The sequence below is a fragment of the Macadamia integrifolia genome, chromosome 14 (genome assembly GCF_013358625.1).
Source record: "Macadamia integrifolia cultivar HAES 741 chromosome 14, SCU_Mint_v3, whole genome shotgun sequence".
Classification (NCBI taxonomy): domain Eukaryota; kingdom Viridiplantae; phylum Streptophyta; class Magnoliopsida; order Proteales; family Proteaceae; genus Macadamia; species Macadamia integrifolia.
The window spans coordinates 21,556,645-21,572,370 of record NC_056570.1 but is presented as its reverse complement, the minus strand read 5'-3'; the positions used below and the strand labels follow the sequence as shown (position 1 = coordinate 21,572,370).

Sequence of the window (15,726 nt, the reverse complement as noted above, 5' to 3'; positions counted from 1 at the left end):
CGGGAAGGGGTGGGGTTGGGGCTTGGATCCTGGGTAAGCTCTGTTCAATATTAGTTTCTGTCATCTGGTCTTTAGCAGCACAATGCTTTTAGTTGCATTCAACCTTGTTTTTATTTTATTTTATTAACCTATTCTACAAGTTGGCAGAACTACCCGGTTTTCTTTTGAACCTAGTTTAGAGTTGATTTTTAATCAGGTTCTTCCTTGTCAACCGGATCAATTTGTAGCTTCAAATGGGTCTTTAATCTGATTATGTCCATCTGTTTGTTATTGTCTTCCCAACGCTGTTTCTCTTTATTTTGATTCGGATTTTAGCATCTCTTTTCGGGGAACTGGACTAGATTTATCTATATAACATTGAGTACAGTGACAAGTACATACGTGTAAGACCAAAGAGATAAAGTGAGATTAACTGAGGTATCACATACTCAGTATTTGTGACCTCAGGATCAGCACCAAAATTAGCAGAAGTCAGCCTCTTTGTTATATTCTCTATAGACATGTGTTCACCTTTATTAATCAAAATTTCGTCAGTCTGAATTTTAGCTTTGGATTTTAGAATTTGTATAGACTTTATTTTTCTGCTGGAGAAGCTTACGTGGATTCCCAATATAAAAACCCTGCTTGCTCAGCTTCGGAGTAGATGTGAGTAGAAATCCATCATTGGTCGTAGTCTGCTCGTCTCTGCCAATCCACTTTCTCCATCTCGGTTTTCTAACCCTCAGTCGGATCGGATGGCTTATGCATTACGAGATTTGAAGAACAAGTAGAGAAATTGGTTGGAGCTCAGGTGCTTCTGGTGATGCATGGCGTGACAGGGAAGATGACAAGCAGTGTTTGATGAAATGGCTAATGTAAAGAGAATCTATTCCTTTACTCCTCTCTGATCTGCCAAGCTTTCTGCAACTCTTTTAAGAACTTTGCAATTCCTTCTCTTTTTTGGGAATTGTTCGTGTTCGATTGTGTCTCTACTCTTCAATTCCCTGAGGCAAAGACTCAAATTCGCCTTATTACTTTTCTCAGATATTCAGGACAAGTGGACAACTGAACAGCCTTAGTGCCTGCGATCTAGCAGGTACGATTCTCTCTTTTTCACTCGCCGCTTTCGGTTCGTTAGTTACTGAGATTCGGCTGATTTTTTTTTTCTTCCTCTCTTTCTCAGGAGCAGCCGGCGGGTTGAAGGGCAATATCTGGAGCTATACGGACTGAAGCCTTTGTCTTCTTTCCATTTCCTACCGGATCTCAACAACTAGGGTACTTATGTTGGCTATTGCAGCTCTATTTTGAGGTTTTATAAATAAACAGATTCATTAATATGTTGTTCTTGTTTCGTAACAATATTAGAACCAAAGATCGAAATATTTGTGTGAAACCTGGGTGCTTTCAGTTTTGTGTTTTTCTCTCTCTCTCTCTCTCTCTCTCTCTCTCTATGTTCGTATGCTTAGTAATTATGATTTATTATTTACCTATTGCTATATTGTGTCATTGTTCAATCACTATTCACCTAAAATTAAAGGCCAGCTACAATGTCAGATGCCATCTTGTTGGTTTACTGGACCATCTAATTCTTCTTTTAGAGGGAGGAGTTTGACTGAGGAGAGAGACAGAATAGAGCAGAATTCTTGGAAATTTTGAACTTTTTAAAGTGAACATGGAGTGTGAAGCTCCCTGACCCGAATAACAGAATAAGTGCTATGTTGTTATTTAACTGCAAAGTCTAGAGAGTAATGGCTTATTGTGGTCTGAACTGATGATGTTCTGTCTTTACACTACTGAGATGTTTCTTTCTGCCATTTATCTCACCCATAGGCAACAAAAATTTTCCCATTTATGCCCCATAATCTCATTATGTTCCTTCACCCCTTGGATGAGAAAAGAAATTTATAGATATTTAGTATTCTTTATGTGGACGGAGTGGAGCTTATAATGGGTACTATTTTAGTCCGTGTTTAATGTGTGTTAGAGTTTTTTGATACTCAGTTTTGGAGATGAGTCTATTGGAGAGCAAGGATCCATGGAGCAGACCCCATTTAGCTGAGATTTTCCTGACTTTGTTGGGCTAGGCCTCTTTCCTCTTACCCTCGTCTCTCATCCTTACATTTCTCTCTCTCTCTCTCTCTCTCTCTCCCCTTTTATTATTATTTATTAATTTATTTTATTGATCCATGTAGCCAACCCCATTAAGTTGGGTTAAGGTTGAGTTTGACATAACAGAACTCAACTTTTCGCTTACTCTTCTTCTTTTGGAGATGAGAAAATGTCATTAGCCAACTCAAGGTCATCCATGTGAGAGATTTTTGCAATAAATTATTGTTTATTTATTTATATATTTATTTTCAAAATGACAAGGATGGTGATAATCAAGTGCAGTTAGTTGCTTTTTTCCTTCAATTATTGTTATGTGATTCTACGGATGCCATGGTTTTCAAGGCGTCACCTGGGCCTAGGCACCTTGGTCGCCTTAGATGCCTTGGTCGCCTTGTTCGTGTTTGTCTTGTGTCCAAGCCCCTTCCAACACCTTGGTTGCCTTAGATGTGGTGACAACTATGGTGTGTGCAAGGATCTTCTCCAATCTTTGGAGGTCCAATGAGAAAAAACAGAGGGGTGGAGGGGATGTGGATGTTTCCATCATGAATGTCAAAGTTTATAGTTAGGTAGTGAAAATTTGATGTGGGAGAAGGGGAGTGTAGGGGTAATGTTTGCTTCAGTAAGAGGCTATGGGGCTACTTTGGTGGTCCCTCTTGATCGTACAGCCCACCATTTGTTTTTTTTTTTTTCAAAACATTACGTTAACATGCGGAGGAGTTAGGTTGGTTTGAATATTTAATCCATGATTAGGTAGTGATATTGGCACATATTCACAAAGTTTTGGTCCCCATCATATAATTCAATGTGAAAAAAAAAGTTGTTTTAGTGGCATTTCAATCTCAGCCTTTTCTATGCTCCAATTCTGGTTTAATACCCACCCACTATCCCTCTTTTGGAAGGAAAGAATTCCCTTCGTTCCTGGCTCAAGGGTGCTCGTAGATCAGCTTGACCATCGGAAGAGAGTGGTCATAGTTCAGCTCTCTTTCTTATTTTGATTTGCCTTGCTTGCTTATTAGCTTATTTTGGTTTGAAAAATCAACTGCAAAAGCTAAAGTGCTTAAACTTAACTTTGAATTCATAGGTCTCCCCTTTATTCTCATTTGTGTGGGACTGGAAAAATAGAGAATGAAATGCAGAAATTGGGAAGTCACCTAGTGTGGAGGAGTCAGGTTGGTTTGAATATTATCCCCTTTTAGGTTGTGTCAAGACCCAATGATACATTAATTTGTTGGAGCATATGCACTTAGACTGGCAGGACCAACATTGTACACTTTATATACAATTGGATCAGGTTGATAACAAGCCATGATCCCTCTTATTGATTGATTACTGTTGCATTTACAATCATATAAAAGTCATGTTGTTATAAAACACTTTGTATTTGCTGTATAATTACAAATTAGGCAGCACTTACTGTGTTTTCTCAGGCCTTTATAGCATGCGTTAACGTGATTTCTCTACCATATGGTTGGCTGACACGGTGAATCTGGTTTGTCCGTGGGGGATCCTATGGATCAGCATTTGTACAGTGTCTTAATCCACAATAGCCTCATGCCCAATATGTGTTCCACTATTTCATACTAATTGCTCACACCCTATTATTTGACCAATGATAAGGAACTTGTATTAAAGAATTGACTGAGATATTAAAAGGTCTATAGATAGAGTCCATACCAATGTGGGTTGGTTTCCAGGGAAGATTTTGGTCAACTTGACCGACAATGAGGAGCTTGTATTAAGAATTGACCACTTTTCAGTCAATAACTGATAATATACAAGAAAGCCTAGAAACATAATTCGTACGTGAGTTAGTTCTAGGGAAGTTACAAATATATGGTCATAGTGGCTAAAGTAATTATGACAAGGGCAAAAGGTGGGATTCAAATAACCGCCCCACTAAAGATATGGGAGTGGACTATTGCGATTAAGAAACTACCAGAGCACCAGAATCTCAAGAAATTATAAAAAGGAACTGTGGCTGAATAAAAAGATCATGATCAAAATTACACAAACTAATGCAATTATCTTTGTCTTTTCAATTTCTTCTAGTTCTTAGTCCTAGTTCTTGGTTATTAGGCAATCTCATTGTTCAAGGGCCAACTTTCATAGTATAATCATTTCTTTTTTTAATGGTATATTGCTAAATGATCATTTTATTTGAGTTCTGCACTTTCTTCAAGTTTAGTATCTCTAACTTTTATTATTTTCCTTTAAGTTCGTTTAAGCATCGTGATTAGTATAGAATTTTAAAAGTCCTTGGAGCGATAGAGGCAAGATGAAGTCTTATATCTCTTGATTAGAGGTTGGACATCATTTTTTAGTCTTCACGGCTCTGGCATGCCCGCATCCTTTATGTAGACCAGTATCGGTCATTGTGTGGAATTAATTGCCAACATATTTTTGGCATGCCTAGTGGGACACTTTGAAGTAAAACCATGATGAGAAGTGCTCAAAAAAAGCTCAAAATTCAGAGTAAGTTGACATGCTGAATCCTTTAAGACCACCAAGCCTTGAGCATAGTGCTGAAGGCACCCTTAACCAATTAGTGACAACTATGCAAGGGGTCTTACATCCTGCAATTGATGACATGCGACAAATGGTCAAGCCCTGTCACAACGTAATACAAGTCTGCATGATCACCTCGACCAGCTGGTTACGATTCACATGGCTTAGACTTATCCAAATATATGGAACCAGCAGTCTAACATTAGCCAACCTTCATCTAGCCAGGGGCATGGCCACGTAGATTGGGGGTAACATTGGACTGAATATGATCGGCCAGTCTGGTTAGGCTAGTCAACACAGTCATATTAGAAGTTCAAACTTTCCAGTAAGTAGCAGTGATCACCTTAAGGGCAGGCCCCCACAGCTGCCATACATTGTGCCATCGTTTCAGGCGGTGATTGCTATGTGGCTGATCCAATGGCCACACAAGCACCACGTGGAGTCCAATTGCGCAACATAATTGCCACTAGGGCTAATATTTTCCCATTGCGAGGTATCTGGCGCCAACTCGATATGGGTTTCCAGTCAACAGCGGGCAAAGAAACCTCGGGATGAACTCAAGGCCGAATTTAACATGGCCAAACATGTTTGAAACCCAAACTAAGGGTCTTTATAACCATAATGGAAGCCTAACGGTATATCATTTCCGCCTTAGAACGGTCTAAGGCCACAAGCTGGCTAGTTGCCTAATCATGTTGAGGTGCAACCTCCCAGTCAGGCGAACCAAATATTTGCTGACCGGGATAAATTAACTCAGATGATACAAGACCAGATAAATCCTGCATACAAACCCATGATTAGACCAATCTACAAGAAAGCTATTACTCGAAAATGGCTCTGGGTGGTGTAAACTTTGAACTATGGAAAATTTTTTCTAGTCAAGAGTTCACAGACCTCAGTTAACTAGTTATACAAACAACCAGTTATGAACTACTCCCCAAAGAAGGGACAATGGAGTAGCGTTGGTTGATGAAAACCAATTCCCATCAGTCAACATGGTCAGCACAGATTAGGCCAAACTATTACAGACAAGAGCGGCCGAGCCAAATAATTTCACCACTGCTAGCCAACTTCTAAGCAATAACGAGGGAAAGAAATCGGTTAGAAAATTGGAGTTGGGAGTAGAACAGAGTTTTCATTGGGGAGTCTATATCCAAGGCAGACGCCTTTTTAATGATTAGCTAATGAGGTTGACACCCAATGACAACAAGCCCCACCAGGGGCAAAACAGTCTTACAGTGAAGAAAAGGCTATTATCTTAGTTAGAACCAAGCTCAGGACAAATAAGACCACCTGCACGCCAAAGTGGAGATGAACGTCAGAGAAGGAAGGACGTCAAGTAACAACAAAACTTCCTAAGGCACTAAGAAAGATACTCCTCGAGTCTCTATGAGAGACTGAATTGAGCGTCCTACAACCTGAGTCTTAGTGAAAGAGTGAATGGAGCAATATAACATTAATTAGACGAGTCATGAGACAAGTGAATTGAGTGTCCTACAACCCGAGTCTCAGTGAAAGAGTGAATGGAGCAACCTTACATTAATTAGACGAGACAAGTAGGGACATTGAGTAACAACAGAATGGTGTCCGGAAGGTTCCAAGTGCAAGGTAGACCGAACGATCTAAGTCCACAATCCCTATTGAACTTTATAGCATCTATATTTCAGTTTATCTGACCGATGATGAGGAACCTATATCAAGGAATTAACCAATTTCGGTTAAATTGACTAAGATACGAAGAGGCCTGAATAGAGTCCATATCAATATGAGTTGGTTCTAAGGAAGATCCTGGTCAGTTTGACTGACAATGAGGAACTTGTACTAAGAATTGATCGATTTTCGGTCATTGACCGATACACAAAAAGCTTGGAAGCAGAATTTGTACTAAAGTAGGTTAGTTCTAAGGAAGTTACAGGTATAGTGGCTGAATCAATTATGAACATGATAGAATGTGGAATTTAGATAACACTAAAGATATGCAGAGTGGACTGTTGCGATTAGGAAACTACCAGAGCACCAAAATCTCAAAAATGTATAAGAAGGAACTGTGGCTGAAGAAAAAGATCATGATCATAATCACACACAAACCAATACATTTATCTTTGTCTAAAAAAGATGTTGGCAAGTAATTCCACCCAATGATCGATATTGATCTATGTTAAGGATGTGGGTGTGCAAGAGCAATAAAGACTAAAAAATGATGTTTGACTTCTAATCAAGAGATATGAGCATTCCTTTTGCCTCGATTGCTCCAAGGATTTTTGAAATTCTATACCAATAATGATGCTTAAACGAACTTAAGGCTGTGTTTGGTAGCCAAGAGAAGAGAAGAAAAGAAAAGAAAAGAAATGAAAAGACAAAAGAATCTAGAAAAGAGAAGAAAAGAAATGAAATGGTAAGTAAATAGGAAAAGTATGTGTGTTTGGCTACCATTAGAAGAGAAGAAAAGAAAAGAAAAGTTTTTGTATTTTCTCATGTTTTCGTGTGTTTTTTGGCAAGATTTTTTTTTTTGGAGCAAAAGAAAACTTCACCATTCCCAAGGTGAATTTTGAAATTTAAAAATGGAATCTTCTCTTGGTTTAGGACATGCCAAACACAAAGAGAATTTCTTCAACCAAGAAAAAAGTACTTTTTCTTTTCTTTTCTTCTATTGGTTACCAAACACGACCTAAAGGAAAGGAAGTAAATGATACTAAACTTGAAGAAAGTGCAGAACTCAAATAAAATGAGCGTTTGGAAACATACTATTAAAAAAAGAAAAGATTATACTATGAAAGTTGGCCTTGAACAATGAGATTGCCTAAGAACTAGCTCTAAGAACTATGCTAAAAGGAAAGACTAATCTAAAAGAAATTGAAGAGACAGATAATTGCGTTGGTTTGTGTATGATTTTGATCATGATCTTTTTCTTCAGCCACAATTCCTTTTTATACTTTCTTGAAATTCTAGTGTTCTGGTAGTTTTCAAACTGCATTATTTCACTTTCCATATCTTTAGTGGGGTTTTGTACCCCATCTTCTTCCTTCGTTATAACTACTTCAACCACTAAGACAATATACTTGTAACTTCTCTAGAGCTAGCCAATGTTAGTACGAAATCTACTTTCAGGCTTTCTTGTGTATTGGTCAATGATCAAAGATCAGTGAATGGCTGAAAATCGATACTTGATTGAAAATCGATTTTTGGTCAATGATTGAAAACCGGTCAATTCTTAATACAAGCTCCTCATTGTCAGTCAAGTTGGCTGAAATCTTCCTTGGAACCAACTCACGTTGGTATAGACTCTATCTCCAGGCCTTTTCGTATCTCAGTTAATTTGTTTGAAATCGGTGAATCATTGGTCAGATAGACCGAATAGGGTGTAAACACTAATATTACTGTTGGTCTTCTCTATTTAATGTCTTTAAATGAACGAGGCTGGATTTTTTTTTTTGGGGGGGGGGTTTTAGGAAGTGGACCAAGTCCTCGATTGGGGCTCCAAAATTGGTTCACAACTAGCCCATAAATTGGGGCTAACTTTCCAACTTATTGGTCCCATCGAGCACCATCTTTAGGAAATATCTTCCAGACTTGCATGGGTATCCAATGGCAGCTATATGGGGGACTCTTTGGGTATAGATTGCCTTGTGGATGTGAACTTATACAGACCTCTAGGACAGCTTGCATGGAGAATAATTAGGGAAGAATAAGTCTGGAATAACAGCTAGGACAGAGGATATTTCCCAGATTCTTATCAGATCTCATGGGACCCGATCTTGGCTGAATACTTCCTTGTGGCAGAGGGCTTTTGGAAACACTTGGTGGGTACCATGGAGCCAGCTTGCGCGAGGGATAAGACCTGGAAGAAGCTGCCTTGCGTGGGATAAGACTTGATATTTTTAGTTTTTGTTTTCATTAGCAAGGAGTTTTCCTACTATCTAGTTTCTATTAGCTAGGGGTTTCTATTTTCCTTCTTTCTATTTCTTTGTAATCAAGTTACTTTGTCACCAAGCAGTCCACGCATGAACTGGTTTCCTTTTGTAACTTCAATTGCTTATTATTAATACAAGCTGAAGGAGAAACCATCCATTTGAAGTTGAGAAATATGTTTGTTGACAAACTATGGCTGTGAGACCTATGAGAGGGTAAGAGGCCCAGGGAAGAGTGAGAGGCTCAACCCATTATCCCCCTTCTCTCCTTTCCATCGATTCTTTACTTTCCCTTTTCTTATTGCTTTGTTTTCTGAGTAATAATGGCACAGTCTCTGAGACTTATTGGAAGATCATTGAAGGTTCAATCACTGCTGCTGCCCACTGCTGATCTGAGACATCAATCCAAGGCCTGCAATACTCTTGTATTTAAGAAATATGGGCAGCAACTCAATTCCACACATCTTCCAAGCCATTCAAGCCCCTCTTTGAGGACCTATTAGGGTCCTCCTATAGGCCACTCCACCACTCGATCAGGAATTGAAGGCCATCAGGGGCCTGGACATCAAGGTAATCCAAAATCTCCCTAAATGAAGCCCTATTTCAAGAAGTGTTACAGGTTCTGTTTCAGCCTTCATATCAGGCTGATTTTCTGAGTTTTTATTCGTAATATGGTCTTCAAATCTGATGCTAATACCTGCCATTTAATCTATCTTGTGTCTGATATCTGATATTAATTATTTTTCTTAGTTTTGGCTTGTTCTTTGACCTGCAGCTAGGTACATTGGTCTGATGTTGCTGTGAATGTTAGTGGGGTTTAATCCTAGTATTGTGGATTATCGTTGGTACACTTCAGGGACTGATTGTGTCTTGTTTATGGAACTATAAGTTGATTTTGTACTCTGTGATCAGACCTAGTGTCATTACCTATTGTGGGTTGTTAGTGATCCCTACTGGGGTTGGGTGATTTCTACCTACCTTACATTATGGGGGCTTGGCCACATGGGGATATAGTGGTAAGCTTGTCACATGGAAATAGGGTGGCATAGGGTATATATGTTGATCCATTTCGGATAAGTAATTAGGGTCTTATATTTGCAACCAGAAAGATCATTGACGGTATTTCTAATTGTAAGCAATGTTGAGGGATCATGGTAAAATTGAAAACAGAAGTTCAGAAACAATAGGTACCAAGGAAAGCCTACATATCATACTCTCACTTTCTTAATATGATTATAGACAAAAGGAGAAAGATTACAAATAATGAGAGTAATAAATTGAAAGACTTTTCTGATAATGGATAAGAGTGTTAAAATAATAGACTGTACAATAGAAGAGAGAGAAAAGAAGAAGCAAAGTAAGAAAGGATAAAAGAACAGGGAGTATCTAGTGAGCATATGCTCTGCCGTACTCAAATCCATTATCTATTATATAACTGATGTGATGAAAAGTACAGTAATGCCACTATAGATTGTAAATTTGTAACTGAACAATGCTGATGTAAACCTCGGTCACAATGACCTAACTCCAGACAGGATCACAAATACAACCTAAAACATCCACTGTTCTCAGACTAAATATTATGAACTTATAACAAACAGCCAACCCCATTTAGATGAGTTTATTTGTTGTGTTGTGTCCCTTCCCTTCTACTCGTACTTTTTCTTTTACTGCCTTTGATTGGATCCATGTAGCCATCCTCATTTAATTGGGATAAGGCTGAGTAGTTGTTGTTATTTAACTTGTACCAAACAGCAAATAATAATGGATTAAATTCACCCTTATAATCCCTAATAGACCTAGTATAGGTATTACTAACCCCAGTCAAAAGGGAAATACAAACCCTATATCAGTGCAGATCTAGGGTTCCATAGACTTGAAACAAACCACCATCAAGAACCACAGTAACAGTGATCAGTGAAGGATAGTATTACCATTGAAGGTTAGGTCTAGTAACGGGATTCAGGTCCCAGATTCTCAGCTTGATTTGGTGACTGAAAGAGGAACTGGGTCGATTCTTGAACTAGGTCAACAATTAGGAGAACTCTTAGGTCTCAGGAAATAGGTTTCTGTTGAGGTTGATCTACTGGTTGAGTGGAGCCTATGGGGAGGCTATTTGAATCCCAAAAGATGGGCTTCAATGGATCAACAGATTGGGAGATCTACGGTCTTCAATATGCTGCCAGAATTCTCCAGGAAACCAGAATCACAGGGACTGGTCTCTGTGCTTCAGATCTTCAATCAATGGTGGTAACTTGGAGGGCTTCAATGGAGATCACGGAAGATAAAAAGAACCTATCCAGGGGTATTGTTTGGACAGAGATCAGAAAATAGAACAGAGAAACTCTGGGAGATCGAGTGGAGAAGGAAGAAGGGGTAATAGGAGGATAAGGGTCTCTCAAGTCTCACCCGAGGTATCTCACATCTAGTCTCTCTCAGGACATTAACATTGCACAAAGCAAATTCTATTTAACTTCATTAAATCGTAAGGAAAGGACTAACAGTCCATTACAATTTATAGTGCTTGGGTAAACCAAGGTTTGAAATTTCGTTTCATTTCGGTGTTTCGATGGGTTCAGAAACACCGAAATACCGAAATTTCGGCGAGATTTCTCCGAGATGGTGTATTTTTTTGTTTTTTTTTTGTTTTTGGTTTCGGATGATTGTTTTGGTGGTCAAACGGCCATATTTTGACCTGAAACTTGGTGTGTAGCTTATTTTAAGGTTAATAAACATGCTTAGAACATAAAAATGCAAAATTATTAGAACATGACATTGTTTTACAGTTGCACCTTTGTTTGGCAGCAATCGTCGAACTGTTCTAGAAATTTTACCAACATGTATTTATGTACTATTAAAAAAAAAAAAAGGTTTTTGGAGAAAAAACTTTACCTTTCCTAAGCTTTGAATGTGTAGATCTTCTTGTAGGAGTCCAATGGAAGTCAAAATGTGTAATGATGTGGCTAATTAGAGGCTTGTTGGAGTGTTTTTCTTTCAAAATATGCAAATGGAACCGAAACCACAAGATAGGCGAGACAGAGTCGAAATTTCGGCGAGATACCGAAACGATACTGAAATTTCGACTTTGTCTTAACGAAATGTTGTATTTATAAGGCATGGAATGTATCTTTTTGGCGAGATACCGAAACGATACCGAAATTTTGGCCGAAATACCAAAATTTTGGCAGATTTCGAACTATGGGGTAAACACACTAAAAGGAAAGTTTTAAAATTTGAGGGGAAAAGTATAAGACTTGATCCCAAGTGATTCAATTGTCCAACTTGTAAACAAATCATAACTAACAGTCCAAATGTGTGGTACAAGACTTGACTAACTTGACTCAAGCTTGCAGCCCAAGACAAACAGAAAAAAGATCCCCACAATCTGGGTTTTGGAGACCCCAAAACTCCTAGCCAATAAGGGCTGACACAGATTTTCTGGTTGGCCTTGTGGCCCCATGGGTTGGTCCATATTTTAGGATGATGGACCACCCCTCCATTGATCTCTACAGCTTTACATAAGCTGTAAAATGCATTGTTTACAAATTTCAAGTCAGACATAGAGTTTTGGTTAAACGAATCTACTGATTCATGGTATTTTGTTTACAATGAGGTTGATTTTGACTTGTTACTTAAACCAGCTCTGAATAAGGAGTTTATTGTTTTTTAGTATCTCACTGCTTCTATTTCTTACGTTTAACATAATAGCTTGTCTTTTCTTTGGACAAGAGCAGGAGGAAACATAAATATTAATTTAGTTTAACAATGATGAGTTTTTTAGTACTGTTTCTTTGCACATCATGCTTAATCCAAGACTGTTTTTTCCCTTGGTAATATCTTCATATATTAGTGTTTTATAACTGGTCTACCGATCAACAAGGTGTTCACCGAATGCATTATATTTTATGTTAATATCCTTTTTAGTTTGCTTAAGTTTGACAGTTAGAGAATTGCAGTTCGTTTTGATTCTGATTATCTCTGCACTTTCCATGTGCTTGTACAATTCCATTGACTCTTCATTTGTAAGAATTTCAGTTTTCATTAAAAAGGTGCATAGTTTTGATTTAGCTTCTTTTTTTGTCATAAGACTAATACCTAATTTATGGTTATGAATGCACTATTTTTTTCCCCATCTTTTTGTCTTTTATTTTCTGTTTTTGGATTACTGACTAAATCATGAAGAGGTGCCAGTCTTTTATTTTTCTTATAAATTATATGGACTTTTGGAGAACTAATATAAATTATTTGTTTATCTTACATTATGTGTTCCTTTGGACATTTTTATTTTATTTTTGTGGGAAGCTTGCATATCCTGTATTTGTAGATTTTGATTAATATGCAATTCGTCTTGGTTGTAGGTTAGACTGAAAAACGTCTGCGGTTGGGAACATACGTGGCTCCCAGTGATTCCCCCAAAACAAGGAGAGTCCACAAGCAACAATGGCTGCTACTTCAGAAATTCTTAAACCTGAAAACCCCAATGAAGGCTGGACTGTTGTTCTACGTCGTCGAGGCAAACAGAGGCGCAGCAATCTGCCCAAGATTAAAAACTTAGAACAACAGCAACAACAACAGTCACAACCAGAAACTTGGACGCCAATGGATCTTGAAACTGATCCAAAAAGAGAATCAAAACTGATGCAAAAGATTCACATGTGCATGGAGAACCTCAACAAAACTGAATTCTACCGTACTTTCCTCGATCAAATCCAAGCTCCTCAAATCATTGGTCACTTTTCTAGGGTTCTGGGTTCTGAATACAAAATGCAGATGGTAATATATGGGATTGGCAGTATCGAATCATATGAACCCCCGAGATTGCAGCTGAGCCTGGCAATCTTGATCAAGAGAAAGTTCGATTGGATTGGGGACATTGAGATCTTTGATCCAGTCATATCAACTACAGAAGCCAAGGTCTTGGAAGCTTTGGGTTGTCATGTTTTATCTGTAAATGAGCAGGGACGGAGACGAGCATTGAAGCCTACAATATTCTTTATGCCACACTGTGAGGCCATTTTGTATGACAATCTGTTACAAGAAAATTGGAAAGCAGAGTTCTTAACTAAGATGGTGGTGTTTGGGAACAGCTTTGAGAGGTATGAGCAACATGTGGTGGATTTCAAGCACTCAGTTGTTGGAGATTCAGTAAAGCATGTTTTGGGTAGTAGAATGTTTATAAATGAAGTTAAGATTGAAACCATTTCGGATGATTTTTTCAGAGCTTTTCATGATTCAAGCTGGCATTTTTTCAACTTAGATCAAAAAATGGAACTCCAAGACATTCAATTGTGAAGCAGCATATTGTATTTCTTGATCTAATGGGTATTTTTCCAACTTGAGAGATTCAAGTTTCAAAAATATAATTTTATCATATTTCCTCCTTTAGTATCAAAGCAAATCAGCTACCAGTGTATACTGTTTGATTGCATCCCTCCCTTTTGGGGGGATGATAGAGATTGTGGATTTCATATGATATTCCAACAGTTAAGGATACATATGGATGTGAAAAGTGAGGATTCATTTAATATGTAAGAACATGTATTCAAACTTGTATTGTTAAAGTTGAAATGAAAAGGTATGCATTGTCTCTCTTAGAAGGGTCTTTTGGCCACATAATCAACTGTCCAAGTAAGATTACATGGTGTGCATGTACCAATATTGTGCCTGAGATGCTGACAGGATTATAGTTATGTATACTGTATAAATTAACTAGGGTGTTAAAACCTAGCCCGAACCAAGGAATTCAACGAAACCAATATGAGCTTATTGGATCATGTTTTGGGCTGAGGTTTTGTGAGAACAAAACCAAATTGGGCTACATTGGAACCAACAAGGCTGAACTTAAAAAACTGATATCAACTTGAAATTCATAAAAAAACATAAACTTTTTTTTTTTATATACTTTTGAATATGTTACATGGTAAACCGGAAAACCAAAACTTGTGCGTCTTTATTGGTTCATACTTTGGTTTCACTCATTCTCGCACCAAAATCGATGAAACCGAATAGAAATCGTTTCAAATCAACTGATTGACACCCCTAGTTTCCTTATATGTGTGTTCTATCATCAGTTTAAGGCACCCATTTTTCATTGCTAATTTAAACTCCATGACATTCCTCTTCTTTATAGGATCATTACCTGTTTGTAGATTAATTAGTTCTACCTAATAAGATACCACACCATAATGGTTTCAAGAAGTTTTAAGGTATAGGTGAAACCCGAATGAAAATTGGCTGCTGCCTGGGTTGCAGCCAATTAGTCGCAACCCCTGGTTTCAGCCAAGGGAATGGAATCTCAAGGGTAGGGGCAGAAAAATTCATCCTTGGTGCATATTTCAAATTGTCCATGGGATCGATTCCATTCCCTTGGCTGTTACCATGGGGTTGTAGCTACTTTACTGCACCCGGGTAACAACAAATTATTTTTTCGTGAAACCCATCCTATGTTCCTAACCCACTTTGTTTCCATCACTTACTTTGGCCTCCCAAGGCTCGTTGAAAATTCTTGGCTTCACCAATATGTACACCTTAGATACTTAGTGCACATGACTAATTGTTTAAGGTTTGGGGATGTGGAATGGTAAATGATTAAATTTAAAGCTGAAAATTAACATGTAATCAAGCTAGGCAATTACCTATGTATCCCATAGTTAGATACTTAGGGCCCGTTTGGTATCGTTTCTATTCCAGAAACACCGTTTCGTGTCAAAAACAAAAATTTCAGTTTCTGTGTCGAAACACAGTTTTTAAACGAAAAAAATGGTGTTTCAAAATTTTAGATTTTTATCGGAAATTTTTTTTTTTGTAAAATGGAACGAAACTGGGAAGACGGAACTCCATTTTGGAGTTCCGTCCAATCTCGTTTTTTCAGTTTTTTTTTTTCACTTTTTGTTCCAAAAAAACAGAAACTGACCATAAGTGCACCAAACAGAAGATTCCGTTTTTTCGTTCCAATAGAACGAAAAAATTCTAGAAACGTTTTTTTAAAACGATACCAAACGGAGCCTTAGATTCACCACATCATTGTTTCACATGGGAGACTTTCTCTTTAGAATATGAGTTCATAATTGAGAACCCTCTTAGTGGTCTAGGAAAGCTTAGATTTACATATATATTATGGACTACAATTTATTTTATTTTAGGAATAAAAATAGCTGCCCGGCAATGCACCCTGCAACCTCTCACTAAGGCATTGAAATGACCACCCTGCCCCTCCCCCTCCCCC

The 15,726-nt window shown here is 38.0% G+C and overlaps 1 protein-coding gene across 3 annotated transcripts; it reads left to right on the top strand.

The window, feature by feature from the left end:
- Positions 1-558: 558 nt before the first annotated feature.
- On the top strand, positions 559-14,117 carry LOC122061648 (protein SENSITIVITY TO RED LIGHT REDUCED 1-like). Of its 3 annotated transcripts, XM_042625062.1 has the most exons (4): positions 560-854; positions 1,024-1,075; positions 1,163-1,254; positions 12,860-14,117. In XM_042625062.1, the coding sequence occupies exon 4, from the start codon at positions 12,942-12,944 to the stop codon at positions 13,791-13,793; it is 852 nt and encodes a 283-aa protein (XP_042480996.1). In that variant the 5' UTR covers positions 560-854; positions 1,024-1,075; positions 1,163-1,254; positions 12,860-12,941; the 3' UTR covers positions 13,794-14,117. The 3 variants fall into 3 exon arrangements, with proteins under 3 accessions (XP_042480997.1, XP_042480996.1, XP_042480998.1); XM_042625063.1 differs by having other exon boundaries at positions 559-1,075; positions 1,163-1,288; XM_042625064.1 differs by lacking the exons at positions 560-854; positions 1,024-1,075; positions 1,163-1,254 and adding an exon at positions 8,049-9,071.
- The last annotated feature ends 1,609 nt before the right edge of the window (positions 14,118-15,726 follow it).

Excerpts from the sequence above, each read along its gene's own strand:
- LOC122061648 (XM_042625063.1), top strand. The coding sequence starts at position 12,942 with ATGGCTGCTACTTCAGAAATTCTTAAACCTGAAAACCCCAATGAAGGC.